The following is a 27,857-nucleotide window of genomic DNA, read 5'->3' on the forward strand; positions in this document are numbered from 1 at the left end:
AAACATATGTGTGGATGTGTCTTTATAGTAGAATGATTTATAATCCTTTGGGTATATGCCAAATACCATTACCCAGTAATGAGATTGCTGGGTCAAATGATATTCCTGGTTCCAGATCCTTGAGGAATTGCCATAGTCTTCCACAATGGTTGAACTAATTAATACTCCCACCAACAGTGTAAAAGCATTCCTGTTTCTCCACAACCATTCATTGTTTCCTGAATTTTTAATAATTGCCATTCTGACTGGCATGAGATGGTATCTCATCGTGATTTTGATTTGCATTTTTCTAGTGATCTGTGATGATGAGCTTTTTTTCATGTTTTTTGGCCACATAAATGTCTTCTTTTCAGAAGTGTCTGTTCATATCCTTTGCCCACTTTTTGATAGGACTGTTTTTTTTATCTTGTAAATTTGTTTAAGTTCCTTATAGATTCTGGATATTTGATCTTTGTCAGATGAGTAGATTGCAAAAACTTTCTCCCATTCTGTAGGTTACCTGTTCACTCTGATGCTGGTTTATTTTGCTGTGCAGAAGCTCTTTAGTTTAATTAGATCCCATTTGTCAATTTTGGCTTTTGTTGCAATTGCTTTTGGTGTTTTAGTACACCAAGGAATACTATGCAGCCATAAAAAAGAATGAGATCATGTCCTTTGCAGGGACACGGATGAAGCTGGAAGCCACCATTCTCAGCAAACTAACACAGGAACAGAAAACCAAACACCACATGTTCTCTGGATACAGGGAGGAGAACAATACAGACTGGGGCTTGTCAGGGTGTGAGGCGGAAGGGGAGGGAGAGCATTAGGACAAACACATAATGCATGCTGGGCTCAAAACCTAGATGATGGGTTGATAAGTGCAGCAAACCACCATGGCACATATATACCTATGTAACAAACCTGCACATCCTGCACATTCCAGAGCTTAAAGTAAAATAAAAATAAAAATTAAAAATTAAAAATAAATAGATAAAGTTATGAATAATTGCACTATGGAGTTTACTTGGATTTCACTAGTTTTTGCATGTACTTATTTTTATGTCTTTGTGTATAGTTCAACAACATTCAGTCACACATATAGAGTCATATAAGTACCATAACAATCAAGATGCAGTACAGCTCCATCAGCCCAAGGCAACTCCCTTCTGCTTCCCTTTCCTTTTAGCACTCTCACCACTGGCAACTGCTGGCCTGTTGTGCATATTTACAATTTTGACAACTCAAGAATGTTATAAAAGTGGAATCATACAATATGCAACCTTTTGAGACCAACTCTTTTTATTCATCACAGTGCCTTTCATGTCTACCCAAGTTGTCAAATGTAACAATAGTTCATTCCTTTGTATTGCTGTGTAGTATTTCATAGTGTGATTGTACCACAGTTTAACCATATACCCAATGAAGAACATTTGGCTTTTTGCCTATCACAAGTAAAATAGCTATATCATTCCCAATCTACACTCAGGCCAAAGAAATGAATCAAAGACCTCAGGACTGTCAAGGAATAAGAGACAAAGACAAGAGGTAATAAAACAGTAAAAATTATCACTTTTCTCCCAAGGCTGCTGGCACATTCAATGAGCTAAAACCCAAAAAATGTACAAAACAGGACTGGGCATACAGTATGCACTCATCATAATACCATCATAACCAGTACCCAGGCTATCTGTATGCTACATGAATTCAAAGAATGCATTCAAATGCAAATATGGCACAATTACAGGTTAGAAATAACTGTTGAGTTAGTGTTCAACACTATTACCTGCTTTCCATTCATTCTCTCTTTCGATTCCTAAAATAAACTGATAAAGTTGTTCCCATTTTGCAGTAAAGGGTTTTGAGGATCAGTGAGATAAATCGACATTTCTAAAGTCACTCAGTGTGTTAACAACTCAGCCCAGATCTCATGCTTAGGTTGATAAGACTCTGAAGTCCATGTTCTGCCAATGGGCTAACACCACCATCCAACTGGGATCGATAGCTATACACAAGTGCGGGTCAGTGCATCTTTTATTTGGAGTGCTAAGAACTTGGTGATTCCTTCTAAAACTTTCTCTTTAGGAATTTCTAGAATGAAAAATGAACGCTGTAGCAGAAACAGTCATGGATCAGTGCTTTTTTTTTTTGAGACAGAGTTTCGCTCTTATCACCCGGGTTGCAGTGCAACAGCCAGATCTCGGCTCACTGCAACCTCCGCCTCCTGGGTTCAAGCGATTCTCCTGCCTCAGCCTCCTGAGTAGCTGGAACTACAGGCGCGGTTGTAGAGATGGTGTTTCACCCTGCTGGCCAAACTGGTCTTGAACTCCTGACCTCAGGTGATCCGCCCATCTCAACCGCCCAAAGTGCTCTGATTAAAGGCATGAGCCACCGCGCTCAGCTGATCAGTACATTTCTAACCTGAACACCTACCAGAGTGACTAGAAGACAAAACTGCCTAACCAGGTGATAACCGTAGGTGGTGATTTTGCTAGTATTAGTTCTTTACTTAAGTGGAATTTACTCATTTATCAACCTCATATATCTAGAACAAAGCCAAACATTATTTCCCCCAGACAGATGTCATCAGTGCCATTGATCACATTCCTGAAAGCTAATGCCCTTTACTCAGAGAAGGCCCTTTCCCACTAGTTCTTATTTAGGACTAATCAACTTAGTTTTATGGATTCTTACTCAAGACAAATTAGAAGCAGATCATCAGAAGAAATGCGGCTGCTAAAAGACAGGTGCACTGACTTTAGGAAGAACTGACAAGTCTGATTGAAAGGAAGAAAGAAAAAATACAGGAGCTATTTTTAAAAAGACGCAAGAATTTAAACAGTATTGACAGTATTTAAGGCTCATATTCCTAGTTATCCCAGTCCCCAAATGCCAAGATACAAAAAATCGATATGTACAATCTTGATGTTACAATATAAAGATGAGGCTAAATGGCATTCACTAGACACAAATAAACAAAATACAACCTAATTCATGTTTTAAATGCTTTCATTAGAAATAACTTGGGTAAACGCATAAAAGAGTCAGCTTTGGTTACCTGGAAAAATCACTTCTATGAAATAACTCATGCACTTGCTCCCTGAGATATTACTGTATCTGAGTAAACTCCATGAGCAACTCACAGGTGAAGAGTTGTCATCTTAAAATCTCAGTGGAGGGGAGACAGGAAGGAAGACTTTGTTATTTTTCCCAAACATCTGGCCTTTCCAAATACGTCATGGCAATGGAGCCAGGGGTGCGAGGCATCACAGTGGATTACTATGGCATTGCAAGAGGGGACAACTACCCTCCTTAGAACACAACAGCCTCCAGGATCTTCTGCCAGTCCCATCCCTGCAACTTTTTCACATTACTCATGTGCCTGGAAGAACCTGCCAGTTTATGCTGGCCCAGCTTCCCTTCTCTTGTCCTTCAGGAATGGGAAAGGAAGTAATTCGTGAAGCCCAGCTGATTCACAGTGTATTCCAATCCACTTTGCTTGTTTGTTTTGGGACCTGACTTGTTCCTTTGGAAAATTATTTGAGGCAGCAGCCTGTGTGATTCCATCATCATCCTACTTCCTGGGCCATGGGTCACTAAGTACAGATTTCCATATGTGTGAAGGCTGCTACACAAGTACCATACCCTCTAGCAGATCTATATAAATATTTTTAATAAGCCATTGGCTGCTATTGAAAAAAATTAAGTACAGATTTCTGTATCTAAAGATCAAGAATAAATACACAGTCAAAAGCTCAGCAGTTTGCATACAAACAGCAAAACCCCAAAGGGACGTTTGCATAGTGCTTTTTGTTATGTTCACAACACTTAATCATGATCCTGGTAACATCCAGCTTTCCTCAAAAGTGAGGCATGTGTCCCCAGAAAATGCCCAGGTTCTGGGAATCCTGGAACACTTTAAATACTGCCAAGGAGATAAAAGGTCGACAGGGCTCCAGCAGCTTATGCAGTGTAGAGAGTAGAAAAGCTGGGATATCTTGGGATCCACCTTTGGAAACTTGGGGATGCTTCAAAACTTTCACCCTACTTTGGTAAGAAGGATATATCTTTGGTTTGTTTGTTTTTGTGAAACAAATATACCTGAAAAGCAAAGTTACTTCAAAGGGGCTCCCCAGAAACATCAATGATGGGAGTATTTACACCACCAACATGGGCAAAGGCTACCCAGACTCCTCTCACTCCCTTGCCTCCTCCCACTCCAATCAACTTTCCTCACTTACCAGTGCAGCACTGCCTGAAACCTTCACTCTTCAACCATTATCATCTCAGGTAGAGATCGCATTTCTGTATTTTGAGCTGTATTTTTTCCTTCATTATATCTGTCTACTTTTTGTATTTCAGAGATTCCTCATAGTTTCTGATCCATCAAAGCTTATTATTATTTTTCTCTAATGTGATAATGGATTTATTTATTCATTTATTTTTACCTCTTTTCTGTAATTGTAAGGGGTCAACAGCATGTACTCATATTGCCGTCTTAAACTGTAAGTGTGATTGTTACTATTTTTAATTTTTAATAACTGGTCATTAAAATATTTTTCTTAAATGAAGGCTGCTTTACTTGCCCCTGTTTATAGATTCCCAAATTTAAATCATATATTTCAAATATTGCATTAGCTAACTCCTCCACCATAATCCTACTGGAATTTCAAAGAAAATGTCATTGCAACCTTTATTTCTTATTCTTCCATGTTGAATCAATCAACACATTTTTCCCAAAAAATGCTGTTTGATGTTCAAGTTTTGTTGAATGTGCTTCTTCTAATCTTTTAAAACAACTCCGTAATTGCAAGTGAGAAGGAGCATCCTTCTAAAAATAAATATTGGTAGTCACCCTGCAGATGCAAATTTTAAACTTACAAATACTTCATGTTCCAGAGCTTTTCTTTTTTTATTATTATATTTTAAGTTCTCGGGTACATGTGCAGAACATGCAGTTTTGTTACATAGGTATACACGTGTCATGGTGGTTTGCTGCACCCATCAACCCGTCACCTACATTAGGTATAAAATTGGAACGATACAGAGAAGATTAGCACGGCCCGTGTGCTTTTCAAAGGAAACAATTTTTTGGAGTTCAAATGCTTAGATGTCATTGAGAGAAGGAAGGGAGAAAACAATAGTGAAAATGAAGGATAGCAAAGTTAAGGCCAAGCCTATGAGAAAACAAAGGCAACTTCAAAGTACAGCACAGCCTGTGAGATTTAAAGAAAAGAGGGATCATTTAAATTTAGGATTTTCCAGTGAGGCTAAATTGCAACTATTACACTCCATAAAAGACTGGGAATATGAATGAATCTCCCTCATTTTAAAAGGGAAATCTTACCAGTGTACCATGATAAAAAATTGCTTCAGGACATTTATACAAAGTTAAAATGCCTTTTAAATGATTTCCAAGCTTAGAGAACTGTGTGTTTAGGATCAAATAACTACATTCTGGGATTTCAAGCATTTATGAAGACATTTGATTTTACCAAATATATAAAAGTTGATCTGATGGTTAAACATAGTTTTGTATATAATATAAATCCAAAATTATCTCTAACTTTAGGCAAAATTATCATGGAACCCATGTCTTGGGGAACATTATTGCTGTGTTTATATTAAATTTGAGTTTTGCGATATCCCTTACATATACTTTAATACTCTCATTAATTTTACTTTATGATATAGAGACATTCTAGGTTTTAATAGCTGAGGTCTTTATACCAAGAATATTAGGCTAATTTATTAGCATTATCTTTCCCTATAACAAGGCAGGAGCAAAAATATGTGTTCTCAGTCCACAAAGAGAAAAGCAGCAAAAGCTTGAATGATGCTCCTGGTAAAAGATCCAGTCTCTTATTTGATAAGTGCAATGACATAATTAATGTTCCAAATTAGGAAAAAAATTCAGATCATTATTGTCTACATTTCAGTATATTTATATTTCAAATTTAATTGAAATATAATTACCTACCATAAAATGCACTTATTTTGTACAGTTTTATTAGTTTTGACTAATTTTGACACCAACATAACCTTCAAGATACAGAACTTTTCCAATATCCCCCAGAATTTCTTGTGGCCCTTTGCAGTCACTTCTCCCCAAATCCCTACCCTAGGTAACCACTGACTTGACTTCTGCCATTCTAGATTAGTTTTGCTTATTATGGGATTTCATGCAAACAAATTCATACAGTATGTATTTTTTAATTTTTAGCTTAACTTCCTCAGCATGCCGTTTTTGGGATTTATCCATTTTGTTATGTGCATCAGTGGTTTGTTCCTGTTAATTGCTGAGTAGCAATCTGTTGTTAGAATATTCCACAATTAATCTATTTGCCTGTCAATGGTTATTTGGGTTATTCATCGTTTACAGCTATTATTAATGAAGCTGCTAAAAACATTTGTGTACAGTGTACATTTGTGAGCATATGCTTTCATTTATCTTGAATAAATGCCTAGGAGTGGAATTGCTGGGTCTTATGCTAAGTGTATGTTTAACTTTATAACAAAATGTGAAATTGTTTCCGATAGTGCTTATATGTTTTTACAGTTGCAGAGTTAATATATAAAGCTTCAGTTGATCCACATCCTCACCAACACTCGATATTATCAGCCTTTTTAATTTTAGTCTTCTTAGGGATTATATAATGGTATCTCACTTCGGTTTGATTTTTATTTATATGATTAAGATGTTAGTCATATTTTTGTGTACTTATTTGCCATTCATATACTGTATCTTCTTTTGGAATTGTCCTTTTTTTTTTCATTTTGAGGTGGAGTGTGAGAATTGTGTTGGAAGAATTCTTCATATACACTAGATGTAAATTCTTTGTCAAATATATATAAAAGAAATGTTTTTATCCAGTCTGTGGCTCCACTGAGGGTTTTTAATTTTGATGAAGGCTATGACAAGTTAAGTTACAACCCTATAAAAATGATACCTTGAATTCCTAACCCCTGATTCCTCAGAATGTGACCTTATTTAGAAATAGAGTCTTTACAGAGGTAATCAAGTTAAAACGAAGTTACTGGTATGGACACTGATATATTATGGCTTATATCCTTATAAAAGGAACAACTTGGACACAGATGCATCTAGAAGAGGGCCATGTGCAGATGAAGGCACAGATCAGGGTAATACATTTACAAGTCAAGCAACACCAGTGATTACCAGCAAACCATCAGCATCTAGGGGAAAGACATGGAATGAATTCTCCTTCAAGCTCTTGAAAGGAACCAACCCTGCTGATGCCTTGATCTCAGACATCTAGCCTCCAGAAATGTGAGGAGATAAATTTCTGTTATTTAAATCACACAGTTTTGGGTATTTCAGTATTAATACGAATTTATCACTTTTGTTCTGTTATAGTTAGGGCTTTTCTTGTCCTGGCAAAGCTTTGTCTTTCTCAACGTTACTAAGATATACTCTTACACTTTCTTGTAGATCAATATTATTTTTGAATGTTATGTAGGCATACTCCACACATTTTTCCTATTTACTTGGTTTCATGTTTGAATGTTTAATGCCTGAGGAAGTTCTTGTTTCTTGTATAATTCCTAGAATTAATCACAGCTTTTAGTAACAGTGTAAATATTTCAAGTGGCTCTGTGCCCATCTCTTCAAGTTTGACTTGGGGCAAGTTTTATTTCCAAGAGGGCAAGCCCCTCTGTCCTTCTGGTTCCCTTGCTATTAAGTTGGAAGTGGTTTTAACTGATGTTTTCATACCAATTATTGAATGCTCAGCACAGTCATGCCCAAATGCACTTAACCATTTCCATCATCGTTCTTCCACTCAAGGTGAACTATTTATGGACAGGTCAGACATGTGTGGCTCTGGATAAATGTCCTAAAAGTGCTGAAGCAAGGAGATCCTTTTACTCCTGGACACGCAACAATGCCAAAGTTCTCCATGGCCATGCTAATACGCTTGCACTCTACTTCCAGGAAGAACAAACCACCAACTGACCCACCTCTACTTTCAGAATTTCACATCTTCATTGGAAGTTATTCTTATGTCCTTTGTTCTTCATAGTTTGGAAAACAAAAGCCATCTAAGGCCATAAAAATGACTGAGACCATCATTTAGCAAATTTCCTCTGTGAATCCTTTCAAAATGAAATAGCCAGCAATTGGTGCATATTGCCTGTTTGATTTTATATGACTGGATTTCAAAATGTTTTCTGATTCCTGAAGCTCTGTTGTGCATAAGAGCCAAGACTTTAACATACTACCTCTGAAAACGTCCTCCAGGTCAGCATCTTACCCTTGACTGACAGGTGTCTCCATGTCACAGTTGGCTCTGGTCTGCCAATAGCAAGACACAGCAGGGTCACGCTGCTTCCCTCATTCACAGTGATGTCTGAGGAGATATTCATGATCTGAGGAGGAACTGTAAGGAAACAGGACAGAAGAAATACCTGAGAATAACTCTTTGCACTTGAAAGGAGGTGTTAGCCTACAAATTTTTGTATAGCATGTTTTTATAATAAATATTGTTCGCAATAATAAATTTCAAGTTGCTTGATTTGCCAAGGATACGGCCATAAACATTTGCCTTGTACTTATGGTAGAAGGAGCTCTATATTACACCTTGGCGATAGCAGAAGGCAGATGTGGGAACAGCGGTGGGAAGCAGAGGAACTGAGAGATGGTGTGACTGTTGATTGAAAGGCAAAATCAAAAATATTCACAAAGGCTTCCAAGAGCTCCTGTTTATCCCCATGTTTATTGTTTTTAGTGGAATCAGTGGCATAAGCTGATAAACATCAGGAAGCCCTGTCCTCAGCCTCAAGCCTTCCCCAACATTGCACTCAAAACGCTGATAACGCTGAGTTAGTTACTATTCTTTGAGTATCCTAGATGCTTTTAAAATCTTTGACCTTGAACAGGTTGTTCCATCCTGGAACTCTTTTATTTCTCACTTATTTCAACCTGAAAATCTCTAATCATCCCTTAAAACACATCCTTTAAAACTCAGTGAAATTTTCTGACTCTCTTGATAGAGTTAGAAAATCCTGGATCCAACCAGCAATGTGTGGGTGTCCTTACTACTGCTGTAACCATGAGATTGTACTCTAAATTGTATTTTTTAAATGGCATTATATCCTGGTGGTTAGGAGCAGGGCTCTGGATTCAGATAGACCAATGTTTTAATCAGCTTAATTCCTCACCTGCTACATGACTGTTAGCAAGGTGACCTGCCTTTGTCCCTTTGAGCTTTATTCTTCTCACTCATGAAATGTGGATGATAGTAGTAGCTAAACTCACTGTATTGTGAGTTTTAGGTGAAATAATGGCTTAGCAGAGTGACTGATATAAAGTAAGCACTCAATAAATGTTAGCTCCTAAGATGATGATGACAATGATCATGATGATGACAGAAAAAACATATTTCACAAACAACAGTTTTCCTCTCATGGGCCAGGACCATGCCCATGTACCCATAGCACTACAAAGCCTGAAATGACACCTGGTCTTATTCTGTCACCTCCAGGCCTTGATTCTCTTCAACTCAAAGGTCAGTATTGGAAAATGCCTAGATTCCTTCTCACCTTTTATTTATTATCACCACTCTCCTGGTTGTTTCTCACCAATTTTCATGGAGATAATTGCAATAGCCTCCCACTGGCAACCTTCCACCTGGTCTCTTTCCATTTTGGGGTCCCTCCAATCTATTCCCTACATGTAGCCGGAGCAATCTTTCCAAGTAATCATGGAAGCAAACTGCTGTCCTCCTTACTCCTTTACCCCAGAAAGGCCTACCATGTTTGACAAACAAGCCCTTCTGCATGACCTGAGCTCTCTGGAGTCGAACCCCCAAAACCACCGATGAACCTCATCTCAGGCCCCGTTTGCCCTAACACAGCACATGGCACACACCCTACCAGGTTTAACAAGCAAACAAACCCTTCTGCATGGCCTGAGCTCCCTGGAGTCGAACCCTTAAACCCACTGACAAACCTCATCTCAGGCCTCGTTTCCTCTAACACAGCACATGGCACACACTGGCCCCTTGTCCTCTCCCAAATATTTTAAAAGCATTAGCACTCCCATAACTTTTCTTTTCCTTGACTGTCTTTTCTTGATTCCCTACCTGAACACATATGACTCATCTTTCAAAGGGTACCCCAACATCCTCTCTCCTCTGCCATTTGCCCTAACCTCTCCCCACATCCTGAAAGCAGAAGCAGCCATCTCTTCTGCTGCATTTTGTTTATACCTGTCTCAGGCAGGGTATTGAACATGCTCTATGTATGGCAGTTTATTGTCTTCTGTCTTTGCACTTAGAGGATGAGGAGCTGGAGGGCAAGTATGCAATCACACACATCTCTACTCCTCAGTGTAAATCACAGAGGCTGACAATGGTACATGCTTAATTTCTCTTTGAAAGAAAGATCCAAAACAGATTGAAAAGAAGTCCCAAAACTAAGGGATGTAAAGTTTTGAATGGAAGATTTTAGATACTCAAACCTTTCTTTCTAATTTTCTTTCAGATCCTCAAATAAAAGGAAGATAACACAGAGAGTGGAGGCTCCAAGCCTGCAGACATGCTGAATTATTTGTACTGCCAATTTAATTGTGAATTATTAATTACCAAACAGGTACGGTGCAAGTCAATTCCAAACCAACCTGAGTTGACGGCAAAGGAGAATTATGGCAAATGCTGCATTCAGATGATTTTGCAGCTTGGAGTTTTATGCTGCTGAGACCTTACAGGTAAGTCTTTTCAAGGAGAAGCCATGAGTAACAAGTAGAACATTTGAGCTCTTAAGGGAATCTACATTAGCAAATAAATAAAAGTTGCCTAGCTTATAAATCTGCCATATTTGGGATTATTTCTGCATTAGGATTTGGCCTGAAATTTCAGTGCACATATTTTACCCAAATACATGCTGGGAAAAAATAGTGTACATTCTAGCTACACTGCATTCTCTTGAGAAAAATATTCTACCTGGTTTTTTTTTTCCTATATTTTCTAGCTTGTTAAAAAATAGTTCTGGGCTTAGAAATGTCAATACTTTTTTCACTTCTGTAGAGCAACAACTCGAGTGCAACTTCCAAAATATTCTCAAAATAATGTCTGCTTCAGCTGGAAGTGTTAGGCCATCTGAAGTTTTTTGTCTTAATTTTTTTTCAGACCCTAGAGGCTCCCTGATAGTAAGTTACACACAGCTGGGGAAAGCACAGTCAGTGAATGGAGGCAGCTATGATGCCTCAGGATAGAACTCAGCACAGCCACCAACTCAGAACTGTTCTTTCCACAGACATCATATCTCATCCGGTAGTGTGAAGGATGCTGGATTAAGAGATATGGAAAATTCCATGGATGCTTAGCATGTCATCCTCATTGCTCAGGCACTCAGTCAATGTCACCCATTAGGAAAGAGCTTCCTGAAGTGGGATTGCAAAGGCTAACAGAGATGTTCCCACTAAGCCCAGGTAGTGTTGTCTGCCATCCCCTGTAGCTCCGTCATGTTCTCTGTCATTGTCTCCAAGGAGGAAAGATAAGTACAGTTTTAGGGTGTGGATCGCTAACAGAAAAGGAAGTGCAGAGGATGAATTGGCAGAAAGGGAAGTTCTTTTCTTCTTAATTACGATATCCTTAGAAACTAACATTAATATGCAGCTTTGTTGTTTTCAAATTGCTTGTTTATGGAGAGAAACAAGCTCCTTACAAATGGTGAGATAAATAGAATAAATATTCTCACTATTAATATTGAAGAAACTGAGGCATGGGGAGATAAATGGATCAAAATTGCAGGGTTAGTAAATGAGAGCTCCTCCCACTGCATTATGATTCCTCTCTGTTTATTGTTGATCAATTCCCCAAACACAGTATTTCCATTCAGAAGCCTTCATGCGTTTGTGTGCTCTGCTTCAAATGTCTTCCCAGAGCATCTCCCCTCACGGTACCTGCCATGATGAACAAAACCATCCCATTCAAGTCAGCGCCCCTTGCACACTGCAGACCACAACAGGAGGAGCCCATCTTCACCGTCCTTGTTTCCCCAGGGCTATGCATGCTGCTTGCCAAGGAAGGTATTCAATACTTTTAACATAAATTTAAATCTGAATTGAATTGGCAATATCACTACAACTCCACCCTTGTTTCCATGATGACTTTGTGAAGAAAGGAATACTTGGGGATAGCTTTTAAATGCTTCTCCGTATTTTGGCAGGAGATCTTTGTTTAATTTTTAGACAAGTATCTGTAGCAAATGAATCTATACATATTGCTAATGCTTGTAAATATACACATAAACATAAAGAAATGAATAATAACCTTATCCGAAATGCCCAAATTACTCAAAGAAAATGGTAAGACCCACAGACTTTAACTAAAGGATAATAAGTAGCACAGTGTGTTATCTGTGCAAATACTATTGAGCCTCCTCTGCTGGTGCTGCAGGTATCTGCTTATATTTCACTGATGGTGGTGTTTTACAATAGGGCCTTTGCATAGATTGTGCAGAGGGTTCAATGCACAACTACGGTAACTTCAAAATGTGGTCATTTTGGATAGATGATAGATGGGCAATAGCTAGGCAGAAGAAAGATCGATATAGATAGAAATATAGAGAGACAGATGTTATATTGACAGAGGTTGGGTAAGTGGGTGGGTAGATAGAAAGAGATGATAGATAGGTAGATAGATAGATAGATAGATAGATAGATAGATAGATAGATATATAGGTAGATGATAGATATAGACAGATAGATAGATAGATAGATAGATAGATAGATAGACAGACAGATAGACAAATAGATGACAGATAGAGATAGAAATACCACAGTTATCTTTTAAATATCTTGCTTCTGCCTAAAACCTCCAACATGTGCCCCCTTGCTAAAGATGGAAGGTCTAAAACTTCTTAGCAGGATTTACAAAACCATTTGTTTTGCAGTCTGTCCAAAACATAACTTCTAGGCCCTTCTCTAAAGCCTCTACCCAGAGCTCCATCACCCTCTCAGCTTTGTACCTTTATACACACAATTCCCTCTGCTTGGAAAACCCATTCCCACACCTATGCCATCTGATCCACCCACTCTCCAGTTCTCAACTCACATTCAGAGCTTATTTGTGATGCCTGAGTTGCTCTTTCTCTTCCCAAGACATTCTTGTTTATGCCTTTATCATACCATTTATCTTTGCAACTGAGTTATCCCATGGACAAGATCTGTGATAGGTATCCTCATATTCCTATTATACACGCAATGACTGACATGCAGTAACATCTTCTTTATCCCTATAAACATAATGTATGAGTGCACAGGTTTCTAAATTCAGTGTCTTATAATGTGTCAAGGGTTTCCCATCCTAGAGATTGACATTTGCTCTATCCTCTCCCTGAAATCCTCACCATCCTATTCTTCACGTGTGTAATTTTTTTTCTGGGCTCAGTTTTAATGTTACTTCCTCAGAGAAGTCTTTGCTAATGACCCCAGTCTTCTGCTCCCAATATCTAGTTCAGGTCCTCTTGTTACAATCTCTCCTCAACCTTTACTTTTTCTTGTGTAATACATACACAGTGTTGTGCTTTTATATCCATTTGTATGATTATTTGTTTAACATCTGTCTGGCCCACTAAGCTATCTGCTTTATAAACCACTATACTCCCAGTAATTAGAACTATGCTTGCCACATAATATTTAATAGATGCTTAATAAAAACTTGTTAAATAAATAAATGACTACTCTGTATACTGTTTTATTCAAATGATTGTGTACTTGTGAGAGAAAAGACTTGAGCTGGAAAAGGCTTTCCCAAAGATGAAACATGTCTTTCTGTAAAGTTAGTTGGGATTGAAATGTGTGATTTTGCACATGTCAGCCCCACCCTGCATAAAGTTGATATGATGTGGTGGAAACAGAAGTGAGAAGCCAGGGAACATGCGTCCAGTTCTGAAGTCCAATAGACCTGCTTGGCATTGGACAACTTTTATTTACTGAGTCTAAGCCCATGGCTCCTCATCTGTACAATGGGGATGAAAAACTTGTCTCTTCAGGTTGTTGCAAGAACTGAATATAAATGTATTCAACACAGGAGCACAGTGCTTGGAAATAAGTAAGTACCTGGTAAATGTTAGCTGTTATTAGCCTTTGTATATACTTATTATTGATATTGTTCATGCCATTTAGAATCAGAGAAATGGCTTAATCTGTGCCTAATTGCTCATTTTCTAAATCTTAGTTTCCAACTTTAAGTTGGGACTTACAAATAAATAAAGCTTACCTTGGAGACACACACACCCACACACACACATATATTTATATTTAAATACATTATATGATATGTTATATATAATAATATGGTATAATATATTGTATATTATATTTAATAATATAGTATAACATTACTATATATTTCATATATACATAGAGTATATGTAGAGTATATATGTGCATAAACACTCTAGCTACCAGAGTAAAAAATGCATATTCAATAACTAACCATCAATTTCCTCCTCTTAAACTGAGCTATTGGGCTTAAGCAAATGCACAGGGCAAATCTCACATGTGTATGAAGAAATTGGCTTTTAAAATGTTTTCTTTTAGGGGGTGTCTGTTTCTAGAAGGAACAGGGTACAGGACATCAGCACCATGTCCTGCTCAGCCAGGACCCAGACCTCATCTCAGCTGAGAGGCAGAAGCAAAGTGGGCGTGGGATCAGATGCAGAGGTGGCTGCTGCTCCCTACCTCAGCCTCGCCCACACCCTTAGCAATGCAATAAGTAATGATAACTCATATGTGATGGGTGTTTGGGGCTTTATTATCTAATTTGGTCTTGACAACAGCTGTGAGGAAGACAGGACAAGATAAAGGAACTGAAGTGTGTCCATAAGACAGGATGCTGGGACACAGTCTTAACCCTCAGGGCCAGACCAGTGAGAGGGGTTCAGGTCACCAGGACAGCACTGGCCTTGGGGTCACACAGCTCCAGACTCTGGTCCTGGCCTCACTTCAACTGGATGCCTGTGTGCAGGTGAGTTCTGGATCTCGTGGTTTCCTCCCCTAGGAGGAGTGCTCCTGACACCTGCTCATGGGTTGGGTGACAGTATGGGTAAAACTCTGAGCTCAATCCTTGGCCAAAAGTAGGTGCTTATTGAAGGCTGCTTCCTCATTCTCTCCACATTGTCAAGAACTCCCACATTGTCAAGAACTCTCTGGGAATTTTTTTAAATTGCAGATTATTAGATCTGAATCAGAACAGGGAGTAATAGTGTCAGAAAGTCCTCAAGGTGAATTTGGCACACAGCCAAGATTAGGAGTCATTGCTACACCCCTGCAAGGGGCACCTGTTCTGTCTGGTCCTCTCCCAGTCAACCAGAGCTGCCCAGCTTCCATTACGTCCCTCAGCATCCTGTCCCTCCATGGCCTGCTCTCCATTAGAGATGGCTCCACAAGGTAACTGCAAGGGCAGCCTTTCCCTCCATCACAACTCTGCCCTGTCTCTGTCCAGTCACAATATTTGGTTGTCTAGTCTTAACTGTTTTATTTAAGACTGTATGTCAGAGTTAGAAAAAGAAATCTTGGGATTTGGAGTCACAGGGGCTAAGGTTTGAACACAATTGTTTTCCAACTATTTTAAGTGTGATTTTTGTACACAAGCCATTAAGTTTCAACTTCCTCTACTGTGAAATGGGCATAAAAATATTTGCATCACAGAGATATGGAGATTAGATTAGTGATAATTATTTCAAAATGGCTTAAATAGCTATTATTATTGTTTTTACTTTATTTTGGTTATTATTATCAGGGAATAACCAAATATTAAGAGACCATGTAAAAGCTAATATAAATGTGAAATACTTTTCATTACAGTTTTAAACACTCAAGGCTATTTTATAAAAATAATACCGAAAAGACTTTTAAGGATCCAATGTTTTATCCTTCTGGGGCTACCTTTTTGCATTTTAATAGACATGTTTATTTCTTAAACCAGAAGCAAATTGGGAATTATGGCATTTATCTAGGCTAGGTTGTGTGATATTCTGTTATTCAAATAGTATAATATTTTGCAAAAAGCACTGCATGAAGTGTAAGGAGGAGCAGATTCTGAACATTTTCCTTCTGTAGCTCTGTGACCTTTTTCTAATCATTTAATGTATCTGGCTAGAGCTGTATGTGCACTTGTGTGCTTGTATGTTTGTGTGTGGGCATTGTTGTTAATTTGTTTTGGTTAGTTTTAGAATGGAGGCATTGGATTGTAAATCCCCAGGTCTGTTCTGGTCTAAAACCCTGGGAGCTGATGATCTTTCAGCAACAAGTTGGGTCTTATCAGTGAGCTCCTCCTGGGAACAGGGTAATAACACCACCAGCAGCAACAACAAAATAGTTCATGTTTATTTCTTGAAGCCTAGCATTAAGTGCTGTATATACATTGCTTCCTTTAATTCCCAACACATTCTTAGGAAATATGCACAATTAAAAATCAGCATAAGGATAGGCATATACATCAATGGAATAGAATTGAGAATCCAAAAATATATCCACATTTTATGGTCAGTTCATTTCCAACAAGGTGCCAAGTCAATTCAATGAGGAATGAATAGCGTTTTCAATGAATGGTACTGAGACAAGTGGCTATCCCCTTGCAAGACAGTGAAGTTGGACCCCTACTTCATACCATATACAAAAATTAACTCAAAACATTAATAGATCAAAGACCTAAATGTAAAGGCTAAAACTTAGAAGAAAACACAAGAAAAACTATGTAGCCTTTGATTAGGTGATGAATTCTTAGATATACCACAAGAAGCACAAGCAACAGTAGAAAAAATAGATAAACCAAACTTCATTCAAATTAAAAGTGTTTGTGCTTCAAAAACACACTATCAAGCAAGTGAAAAGAAAATCCACAAAATAAGAGAAAGTATTTGAAAATCATATATCTGATAAGGGACTACTGTCAAAATATGTAAAAGCAATAAAATGTCAAATAATCCAACTTAAAAATGAACAAAGGAGTTGCATAAATAATTCTCCAAAGAAGATATGCTAATGGCCAATAAGCACATGAGAAGATGTTTAGTACCATTATTTACCAGAAAAATGCAAATCAAAACCACAATGAGATATCACTTCACACCCACTATGATGACTTTAATCAAAAAGAGAGACAATAACAAGTTTGGCAAGGATGTGGAGAATTAATAGACTAATACAGTTGGTGGGAATGTAAAACAGCACAGCCACCTTGGAGGACAGTCTGTAAGTTCTTCAAAAGGCTAAATATAAGGTATCATATGGGTCAGCAATTCTACTCTAGCTATACACCTATGAGAAATGAAGGCATATATCCACAGAACAGCTTGTGCACGAATGTTTCAGGAAGCACTGGTCATAACAGACAACATTTTAAAACAAGTCAAATATCTATCAAGAGATGAATGGGTAACCAAAATGTGATACACCTATAAAATGGAACATTATATAAGCATACAAAGAAACAAAGTACTGATATGTGACCCAATGTGAATGAACCATGAAAATACTAAGTGAAAGAAGCCAAACACAAAAGACCACATATTGTATGATTCCATTCACGTAGAATATCCGGAATAGTAAAATCCATAAAGATAAAAAATGCATTGGTGCTTGCCAGGAGCTAGGGAGAGAGATAAATGAGAAGTGACTATTGATGGAGGTGGAGCTTCCTATTGGAATTATAAAGATATTCTGGAATTAGATAGTGGTGACTAGTGTACAACCTGGGCATATTCTAAAAGCTCTGAACTGTTCTTTTAATAAAGGACTAATTTTATAGTATGTGAATTGTATCTGCATAAAACTTTTATAAAAACATCAATCACAGCCAATCATCTCTTATGAGGTCTTGTATTACAAGGAGAGACGACAACTCAACACATGTGACTTCTCAGAAAATATTCTTTTCATTTATTGATAGTTCTTTGAATAATGCTGCATAATGTCTGCTTAACTCCCCATTTCTCATTACTTGCCCACTGTTTCCTCTTCTATTTCCAAGACAACTCACATTGCAATAGTCACTTCAGCCCATTTGGCGATGTTCCAAATACCTCATGTTAATTCATGATTCCACACTTTTGCATGTGCTGTTCCTTCTGCCCATGTGCCATCTTCCCCACTCATCCATATGCTCAACTCTTACTCGTACTTGAAAACTGGTATTGAGATAGAATACCTTCTCTCCATCAGTTCCCGCATTCTACAGATAAATGTATGTCTGTGTTCCATGACAACCTATGCATAACGATGTAATATATTCATTGAAAACATTTTTGAGTTCCCACTATGAGCCAGACATTACATTGGAGGTAGAATAGCAAATAGACAAGGTCCTTTTCTCGTGTAAATTATGGAGCTTAGTGTATAGAGGAGAACACTGACGCTGATAAGTCATCATGAGAATCTATGTGTGATTTCACTCTGGCTATGCTATGAAGTGGTGCAAAGCTCCGTGATAGCCCATACTAGGGATTTTTTACTGGTCGGTGAGTTTGGTGAAGGGTTTGCTGTGGGCAGAGCTGGGCAGATGGATCAGCCTGTGCAAAGGATCTGCAAAACAGAGAGCATGATGAGCTTCAGTGACTGTGGATGAAGTGAAAATAGTGAATCTCAGGAACTAAGGCTGAAAGAGCAGGTAGAGCCCAGAACTTACAGATTCTTTGTATAAACACTGAGATTTTCAATCTTTTTGTAACAGCAGTTGAGCGATACATTGAAATGTTTAAAGACATGCTGCTGCTGCTGCTGCTGCTGCTGCTGATGATGATGATGATGATGAAGATGATGATGAAGATCATGGTACTGATGATAAAGGTGGTGATGAAGATAGTGATGGTGATAGATGATGATGGTGATAGTGATAATAAATAGTGATAATAACGGTTATGATGATGATGACACAGATGGTGAAGATAGTGATGGTGATTATGGTGATGGTGGTAATGGTGATGTTGATGATAATGGTTATGGTGATGATGATGGTGATAATGAGGGTGATGGTGATGATAATGGTGATGATGATGATGACAGTGATGACAATAGTGATGATGGTAATGATGATGGTGATAAATGGTGATGGTGATGATGATGTTGAGGGTAATAAGGGTGGTGAAGATAGTGATGGTGATTATGGTGATGACGGTGGTGGTGATGATAATGCTGATGATGACGATAGTGGTGATGTTGGTGATGATGATTGTGGTAGTGATGATGGTGATGATAATAATGATGATAATGACAAGTGATGCAGGCATGACAAATTTCCACTGGAAATTGGTCACTCCTGGCTGCAGTGTGGAGAATAGACTGAAGTTGAGCAAGTGAAAATGAAACTGGCTAGGGAGTTGTCCAAAAGTGAAATGGTAGGTTAGACAAGTGCAGTAATAGGAGAGAGATGAACTGAAAGGGAGAGATTTGAGTGACATTTGGGAGTAAAATAAACAGAGCTTGGTGAATGGCAGGATAGGTGGTTAGTGTCACAGCACTTTTCACACTGTTCTATTGTTTTCTATGTCTCTCTCACTCACTCGACTGGGGATCCTTATAATTAAGGACTGTCATTTTTTCGTCTCCGTATTCCAGGTGCCTCTCAGCACAATGCCTGGTATCTGGTAGGTGCTCAATCAATGTGTGCTAAATGTAATTGCTAATGCCAGGAGATTTGCAGAAAAATATAACCTCTCAGGATCTAGTGGGGCAGCCAGCAAATTGGAACTAGGTTAATTGCGAGAAGTCACATCCTATTCTTTGAGGCAGGGCCAGATCCATGTTATTTGGTCTTATGTACTCTGAGTGTGAATGAGACTCCCTCCATGTCCTGGTGTGATATGGTTTTATTTTGTGCTGCAGATAGACCCACTCCATTCTGATTGCTTTTCTCCTCTGGGCTCTATTTTGATGAGAGAAATGATAGAGAATGAGAACAAATGGTTCTGAATAACACATACATGAATATATGCCAGGGGCTGGGTGACATCACAAACCTCTCAGGCTCTGCTAAGTTCATTTGTGATAGTTGTCTCCACAGTGTCTCTTACAGAAGTTATTTATAGACTCAGACACACACTTCCTATTTTTAATTTGCACAATTCAGACAAGTGACCATGATCAGAGGAACTGAATGCAGCAAAAAAGTCTTTCTTGTCGACTTCTCTTCTTTCTGGGGCATGGAGGTGCCCTCCATCTGGGAGGCTCTTTTTGTTCCTTTCCCCCCCGACTTGTAGGCTCCCTGGAGAGTCTTCTAACCACACACACACTTAGGATCACAGGGTTTAATTTACATCATAGAATTTTCAAGTCCACATAGACATTAGGGATGCCCCTCATTCTACCTTCCCATTTTGCCCATGAGGAAATACTTTGGTTCCAGTCCCAGTTCTGTCAAGCATTTGCTGTGAGGTGGTGGCCAAGCCCATGAACTCTGTCAATCCAAGTCTCTCTCTCACAGGAAGGCCCCTGAGTATTTCCGGCCTCCCTGGAGCAAGTTTCAGACCTCTCTCTTTCTCTACCCTCCTCTTTAACATGGTCATGGCAGTCTCTTGTTACTACAACCCAAGCTCCCTCCCTCTTATTCACAGTGTGACCTTGAGCAAGTTGTGTGACTTCTCTAATCTCAGTTTCTCAAACTGCAGAACAGCGTAGTGATCATAGGTAACTTACAGGGTCATTGTGAGAAATAAATGGTAAATGAATATAAAAGGGTTTTGTCACAGTGCCTGGCGCATAGTAAATGACAATGTTATGGGCTCTTTATTCTACATCCAGATTTTTTTTTTTTTTTGCCAGCAACTCTCATTTATTGAGAACTTAATAAGTGTCAAGTGGCACTGTGTGAAGTTTGCCACACATCACTTATTTCATCCTATGGAAACCCTACATGGCAGTTTTACTACTACTTTACATTTTAAGGATTAGGTAATAGAAGCAGAGAGGGGTTAAATAACTTGCTAAATTTCACATAGCCTGGAAGAGGAGAGGCTGAGAAGTGTCTCCCGTTGACTGACGGCAGAACCCAAGGTCTCAGCTACAGCCAGGCCACAGCTTGAGGTGATCCAATGTGCCTGGCTTCAAAGGACAGCGTCTCTCCACTCTTACTGGCAGGGCTTTTGGTTTGGACACAGTGAGATGGGTAAAAAGGAAGTCTTGCAAGGTTTGGAATAGAAGTGGCCCTCACTTTGATGATCTGAAAAGTAGGTCATACCAAAAGCACCTGTTGCACTGAGTAGGGGGAAAACCAAATGAGGCAACGCAGGGGAAGTCCAGCATCTTCTCATTCTCTGCTTTAATTCCTAGACCTGTCATTTAGTGATCCTTGGTTACAGATGATCAGTGAGGAGTGTGAGCAGGGACATTCCTGGCCCAGATCAACCAGTCTGTACTCCTCAGCTTCTCACCAATGGTCCCTGATGCCTCCAATCTTCCGCCTCGGTCCTGTCACATTTTAAGCCACTCCTGGCTGGGGAAGGCAGACGTGGAAAGATGCCTGGGCTGAGAATTAGGCCAGATGCATCCACACCTAGGATTTCATACCCCTCCTTGTCTCCATCAGCTCCTGACCTTCCTGATTTTGTCACTGTCCAGCAGATCTGTCTGCTGTTGCTTTCTGAAACTACTTTTGCATGTCCATCTTGTCCCCCATCCTAAATCTTTGAGGGGAAATGTGGTTTCTTCCATGACCCTTCTAAGTTTATTCTAGAACCCTGCATAGCACCCAGTCTCCATCCAGGTCTGGAGCACAGCCTTTGGAAGCCACATCAGCAGGACAGATTCACCCAACCTCTCTGAGCCTCCTTGGCTTGCTCCATATTGCAGCCCAGCACCTGGCAACTTGGGAGTATTGACAGACTCCTGCCCTGCTCTGCACCATGAACATCCACCCTCACCCCCCACACCCAGAGCTTTCCAATGATGAATGGGCTGCAGGTCTCTGCTGTGTTTTGCTCACCTGAGTAGCAATGTTGGGGTCCAGGGGATGTCTCAACTGAGCTGGCTGCCCCTTGGGATGCAGCCTCACCCTCAGGCCATCTATCTGGAATCAGCCTAGGTACACTTCCCAGTAAATTTCCTGCCTGTGACTGAACACCCACGCCTCTTCTCTTCTCCCGCCTGCTTTGTGCTGCCAAGATTAGATCACTGTGCCTCACTCCTGCACCCAAGTTGTGGTCATTGTGTGTTCAAGTCTGCAACAGAATTGAAGAAGGAAATTCTCTGGGAACAGATACAGAAACCCTTTATCTTGGGAGGAAGATGGGATTTGGAAAATGTTTAAGAAATGGGCACTTGTCCATCATCTTGTCTACTGTGGGAAGAGAGGGGAAAGGGTCTGAGCTCAGGGATCATTCTTCCATTCGGTAATTTTACTAAAATAAGCAGTATTTGGTGGCATGCGGATGATAGAGCTATCTTCAAAAGGTTCTAGCTGTGAATAAATGATATGATAAAAGTAAATATAATTTTTAAACTATAAAATGGTATAGAGCCAGGAGTGGTGGCTCACACATGTAATCCCAACACTTTCAGAGGCTAATGTGGAAGGATTGCTCGAGACCAGGAGTTTTAGACCAGCCTGGGCAATATAGCAAGTCCCTGTCTCTTGAAAATGCACACACACACAGCCAGGCATGGTGGCGTGCGCTTATAGTCCTGACTACTCGGGAGACTGAGACAGGAGGACTGCTTGAGCCCAAGAGTTCAAGGCTATGGTTAGATGTGATTGTGCCACTGTACTCCAGCCTGGGAGTACAGTGTCTCCGAGTGTCTCTAAAAAAGAAAAAAAATTAAACAAAAACAAAAAATAGTATAGAATAGGCCATTAATTTAGTATTTCCACTAAAAAAAAAATTAAAAGCTACATTTTGAGTTCTCAGGGATTCCACTGGTTCTAAACACAATAGATTTTGACTCTGTTCTCTGTAGACCAGGGCTTGGGTGTAGCATACACAGTAATGGTTCTTTATAATATAGAAAGTACAACACATAAGCCAAGTTTAGCCGTATATACCGCCACTTTTTTTCCCCACTCACTATCATGCTGGATCCACAAAAGACATTACTTATAATTCTTGGATTTCTAAGCATGAAGAAGTCAGCAATTAGCTTCCCAAATAATTATTATATAAGCCTTTTTTCAAATCTTTAAAACCTTCCTCAATTCCAACAAACCTGGAGAGTCTGGAAATGAGGATTATATCCACATTTTCTTACTCTCGAAAAAGGCAGGGGGGTCTGTGACTGAATATTGCTGATAAAAACATGATAACTGAGTCTCATTACAGCCAAAGACAAGTCTCATATTTTAGCATTTTTATTAAAGCTTTTTAAATTACTGAGTGTCTGGTATATTCAATACCGGCCTAAGTGATTTATATTAGTCTATCCCTAGATACTCCATCTAATAAATAACTTGGCAATCTCCTTACCCATAAATATCCCTGGCCCCAGCAAAAAGCAATTAAAGCACGTTAAAAAAAAAAAAAAAAAAAAAAAAAAAAAATGGCTTCCCAGTACTCCAGACCATAACGTCACTGGAAGCTTCCAATGGAATAATTCACACCGTTTACTGGGGAGGGGTCAGATCTCCCTACTCACCAGCTGCCCACCAGGAACTGAGGCTCCCATTCCCTTGAAAGGTGAGACGTATACAAAATTATCTTTAAAATGTTTAACATGTCATAATGCTGCAGTGATTTTATCACGGAAAATATTATTCCCAGCAACAAGTGTTCTATAATATTTTAGACAGCTTAGGCTGAAATTATTGGGCAAAGCTTTTTGGAAAGCAGTCCTGCCAAAAATGTTTAAAACACATTAAGTACAGAGGCAGCCGACTAAAAAGTTATTAGAGGCTCCAGTGTCACCAGCCCAGAAAATATTTCAGGTTAATAAGGTTCACCAGCATGCCAGGTAAAAAGCCATTGATATTTATGATAGTGGCCTCAAGTTCAGTGCTTTCAGCTACAAAAGAAGGCCACTTTTGCTGAAAAACCTCTTCGCTGGCCTTCTCTGGGCCTCCAGGGTCAGTGAAGGAGGACAAGCTGGGTCATCACTTCCCACTTGTATAAATCAGTATCCTCTGCATTGCACACACCTTGCTAGCTCCAGGCAGGTGAGGAAGGAGCCACATACTAACATTTATCGCTGTACTCAGGGAAGCTGGTAGGAGCATGGCCTTGAGAAGGAAAGGACTGCCCCATTCCAGTTTTATAGGGATTCTCCAAATCACAATCGCAATGAGCCCATGGCATACTCATCATAAATTCCAGAGTCTTAATTTGATTCATCTTCAAATAATACTTTTAATTGTTTCATTAAACATTGTCTATTTTTATGCACCTCTCTTTGCAGGTAATTGTCACATACATGTGATTGGGGGAGGGTAACAATTGCTTTTTTTAATTTCACAGGAGCCAAATACCCACTATGTACTAGTCTTGTAGCTCCAGGATACATCAAGCAGGTATATAGTGGTAATGTCACTACACTTGAACTTGATTATGGAGCTGTGAAGTGGCAAGATTTGGAAAGAATATTTTTTCTTCATTTATTATTATGAGGAAGGAACAATAACCAAGTTTACTTTCACAGCCTGGTATCAGAGTATCTGGGGCATATGGTGACAGGTTTGACAGAGAACATTTATTTTTGCATAGAGAAATATTTTTCTCTTTCCCAGTAAATAGGAGACTTGCTACAACCAGGTACTCAGCCTTCCCCACAATTCTGCAAGCTACATAATATCTTGTTTTCAAATTATTTAATTTAATCTTTTCAAAAGTTGATACATTAACATGATTCAAACACCAATCTACTTTTAAAAATATATTCAGAAAAATTTTACTCCTACCTTTATCATTTCCATCCCTTTATTCCTACAGATTTGTACAACTTTGTATTTTGTTTATCCATCCAATGTGTACTTACGTAAAACAAGCAAATAAGAAAATATATTATCATCATCCTTCCTAAGACAAAGGTAGCAGAGTATGTATACTGTTGTTCTCATATTTATAGAAATATACCTTATACATTTTTCAGAGCTGTGTAGTATTCCTTGGCATAAAGTATCACAGTTTATCTAACTAGTGCCCTATCCACAGAATGTGAGTTGATTTCAATATTCAACATTTTGCTATTACAATTTCCCACAAGACTTGTAAAGTGTGTATTTGCTATAGAGACATAGAATAAGTACTGGTTTAAAATGTAAATGCATCTATCTGTATTTTGATGATTGCTGATAGATTTCTTTTCATGAGGGTCTTACCGTCGTTCCTGTCCACTAAAAACCTATGAGATAACCTGTTTCCCCAGAAGTCTTGTCAGAAGCTTATGTAACTAAACTTTTAAACGTCTTCCAATTCAATAAGTGAGAAATGGTATTTCTGCATGGTTTGGATTATATCATGTCACCGTTGTGAGGGTGATTTCTACTGTCTTCAGTGAACTCTGTTTATGTCTTTTGCCCAGGGGCTTCCCAGTGAGAAGTTGCTGGGCTTGCTGGGCTTCCCAAAATCCTTTTTAAAAAGGATTTACTTATTTATTTATTTATATTTTCTAATTTCCATAGGTTTTGGGGGGAACAGGTGGTGTTTGGTTACATGTATAAGTTCTTTAGTGACTTCTGAGATTCTGGTGTACCCATCACCCAAGTAGTATACACTGTATGCAATGTGTAGTCTTTTATCCCTCACCCTTCTCCTGTCCTTTCCCCCGTGTCCCCAAAGTCTACTGTATCATTCTTATGCCTTTGTGTCCTCATAGCTTAGCTCCCACTTATGACTGAGAATGTATGATCCAACATCCTTTATAGTAAGTCATCTTTCCATATATGTCAATTAAAGTTCATTTACCGTATTGTTTAGAGTCTGGCCTCTGGAGAGAGAGGGCCAGGTCTATTTCCTGGTTCTACCATTTATTTCCCAGCTGTGCGGCCTTGGAGAGTTTCTTAAGCTATTTGTATGTCATTTTTCTGCATCTATAACATAGGCATATAATTAGTACCTACAAAGTAGGATTGTTGTGAGGATTAAATGAGTCAGTACATATAAAGCAGTAAGCACAATGCCAGGGGCGGGTGGCAGGTGGACAGTGCTCAAATATGACTGTTCTTACACACTGCACATTGCATATTTCCCCAGGTGCTCTCTGCTGCCTCACAGATGGGACACATTAGGAAAAGGAAAGCCTGTGTGGCCCCACCTTCCACTGCTGTAGACAGAGAACAGTCATTTCAAAAGAGTCAGCCTAATAATTAGTCTCTGCAAACAAACACATCTGTGGACTGGCACTTCTCATAAACTTGGGTGCAAACGTAAAGGCCACTTTAAAAATATGTCACCAGAGAAAATGTCAAAGGCTCTTGGGACACAGCAAGATGACAAGGGCAAAAACCATGCTTGGCACATACTCAGTGGGGCAGCAGGCACTCACTTTATTTGAATTAAAATTGATGAAATACCATCTTCCCTCTTTAGAAAGTGCTGGGGAATTCTACAATTTAACTGGGGGAGATGCCATAAGTCAAGGCAGAAAAGTGGGGTCAGAAAGCTGACCTTGAGGCATAGGCATTGATTGTTTCTCAACTATTCATTTGTCTATCCCCAAGACAAATAGGGTGGGCGAGTCAAGAGTAAATGGCCTGCAGGCATCTTGGAGAAAGGGAAGAGCAGTTCTATGCTGAAGACCCTTGGTGGAGCTTTAGGCAAGTTAAAGTAGGAGGAGAAGAAGGCTATGACTAGATTTTTAGAAAGGGCAGAGGCAGAGAGTCTGGTAAAGTGAACAGCCAGGTTCCAAATCCAATAGACAGCAATGTGCTACTTCTAGAGAACTTACAAATCTCACTCCAAGTATGTTGGCAAGGCCCTCGTCAGATTTATTATCTTTGAAGAAGGCCAGCATGCTAGCATACCACCCATTTTATCGGAAGTTTTTTTTTTTTTTTTTCTTTTAATCCTCGAATTAGGTATCTCCTAACTTTTCTGAAGTGGGTAAGTTAAAATCTCTATCAAGGGGTTGGAGGGGAAAAAAAGTCTCCATCAAGAACATTGTCTGCCACTTGCCATCTCTCTGAACGTGACACCATGTTTATCCTTGAATACATGCATTACTGATGACAGTGTCAAGCAGCATGCATTGGTGGAAAGTGAAGGAGGGAGACCCAAAGGAGCTCTCCAACAATACAAGATTAATTCCCAATGGATTTCACTTCTCCTAAGGGTGTAAAAATGAGAGCTTAGACCTGGTACCTGCTGTGGTCCTTCTGAAGGTGATAAAAACCCATTATAGTTAGACACTGTACTACGGAGAGTGCCTGAAGCAGAAACAGCATTTGGGAGGATTCAAAGCAAAGAGAGTTGAGATTATAAATGGGCTGTGTGTGCCTGTGGAGACTCAGAATGGTTAAACCATCTTTCCTTCTCCAACACTGATCAAGACTTATGAGCCAGCCAAGCTTACCTGGGGAAGGCATAGGAGCTTGGTGGGCAGGGTGCAGAGAGTAAAAGGATAATGGGACTAAAAAGACTAGAAGAAGAAAGTAGGCTCTAAAGGAAGTAGGGCAGAAAGGAAAGTGGAAATTTTGAAGAATTTGCCCTAGCTTAGAAATGTGTACAGAATTCATGTTCTCCCTGGCACCTGCCCCCCTATATCTGCCCCAGCACAAAGGAGAATGGAGATAATGGGGACCCTCCTGGCCCTGGGAGGATGGGCCTAGTGCAGGGGTGTTACTCTTTTCCACCACAGCTCACTTTCATTCATCTGCTCATTTCCCTCTCAATTAAATGGCATTTAAAAGTTAGATAAGACAACAAGCAGGTGGTAATACTGTCATAAAATAACAATATTAGCACAATGGCAACAGAGCAGAGCCAGCGAGGAATAA

At 39.3% G+C, this 27,857-nt stretch overlaps 1 protein-coding gene across 6 annotated transcripts in view; it reads right to left on the bottom strand.

The window, feature by feature from the left end:
• Positions 1-27,857, bottom strand: part of OPCML (opioid binding protein/cell adhesion molecule like) — a 1,131,176-nt gene that overhangs the window by 105,038 nt on the left and 998,281 nt on the right. For all 6 annotated transcript variants that reach the window (XM_054439375.2, XM_054439370.2, XM_054439374.2 and 3 more), the window contains one exon: positions 8,253-8,378. In XM_054439375.2, the coding sequence (XP_054295350.1) occupies positions 8,253-8,378 (126 nt within the window). The remainder of the gene's footprint in view (positions 1-8,252; positions 8,379-27,857) is intronic.

This window comes from Pongo pygmaeus, chromosome 9, assembly GCF_028885625.2.
Source record: "Pongo pygmaeus isolate AG05252 chromosome 9, NHGRI_mPonPyg2-v2.0_pri, whole genome shotgun sequence".
In the NCBI taxonomy this organism is placed as follows: Eukaryota; Metazoa; Chordata; class Mammalia; order Primates; family Hominidae; genus Pongo; species Pongo pygmaeus.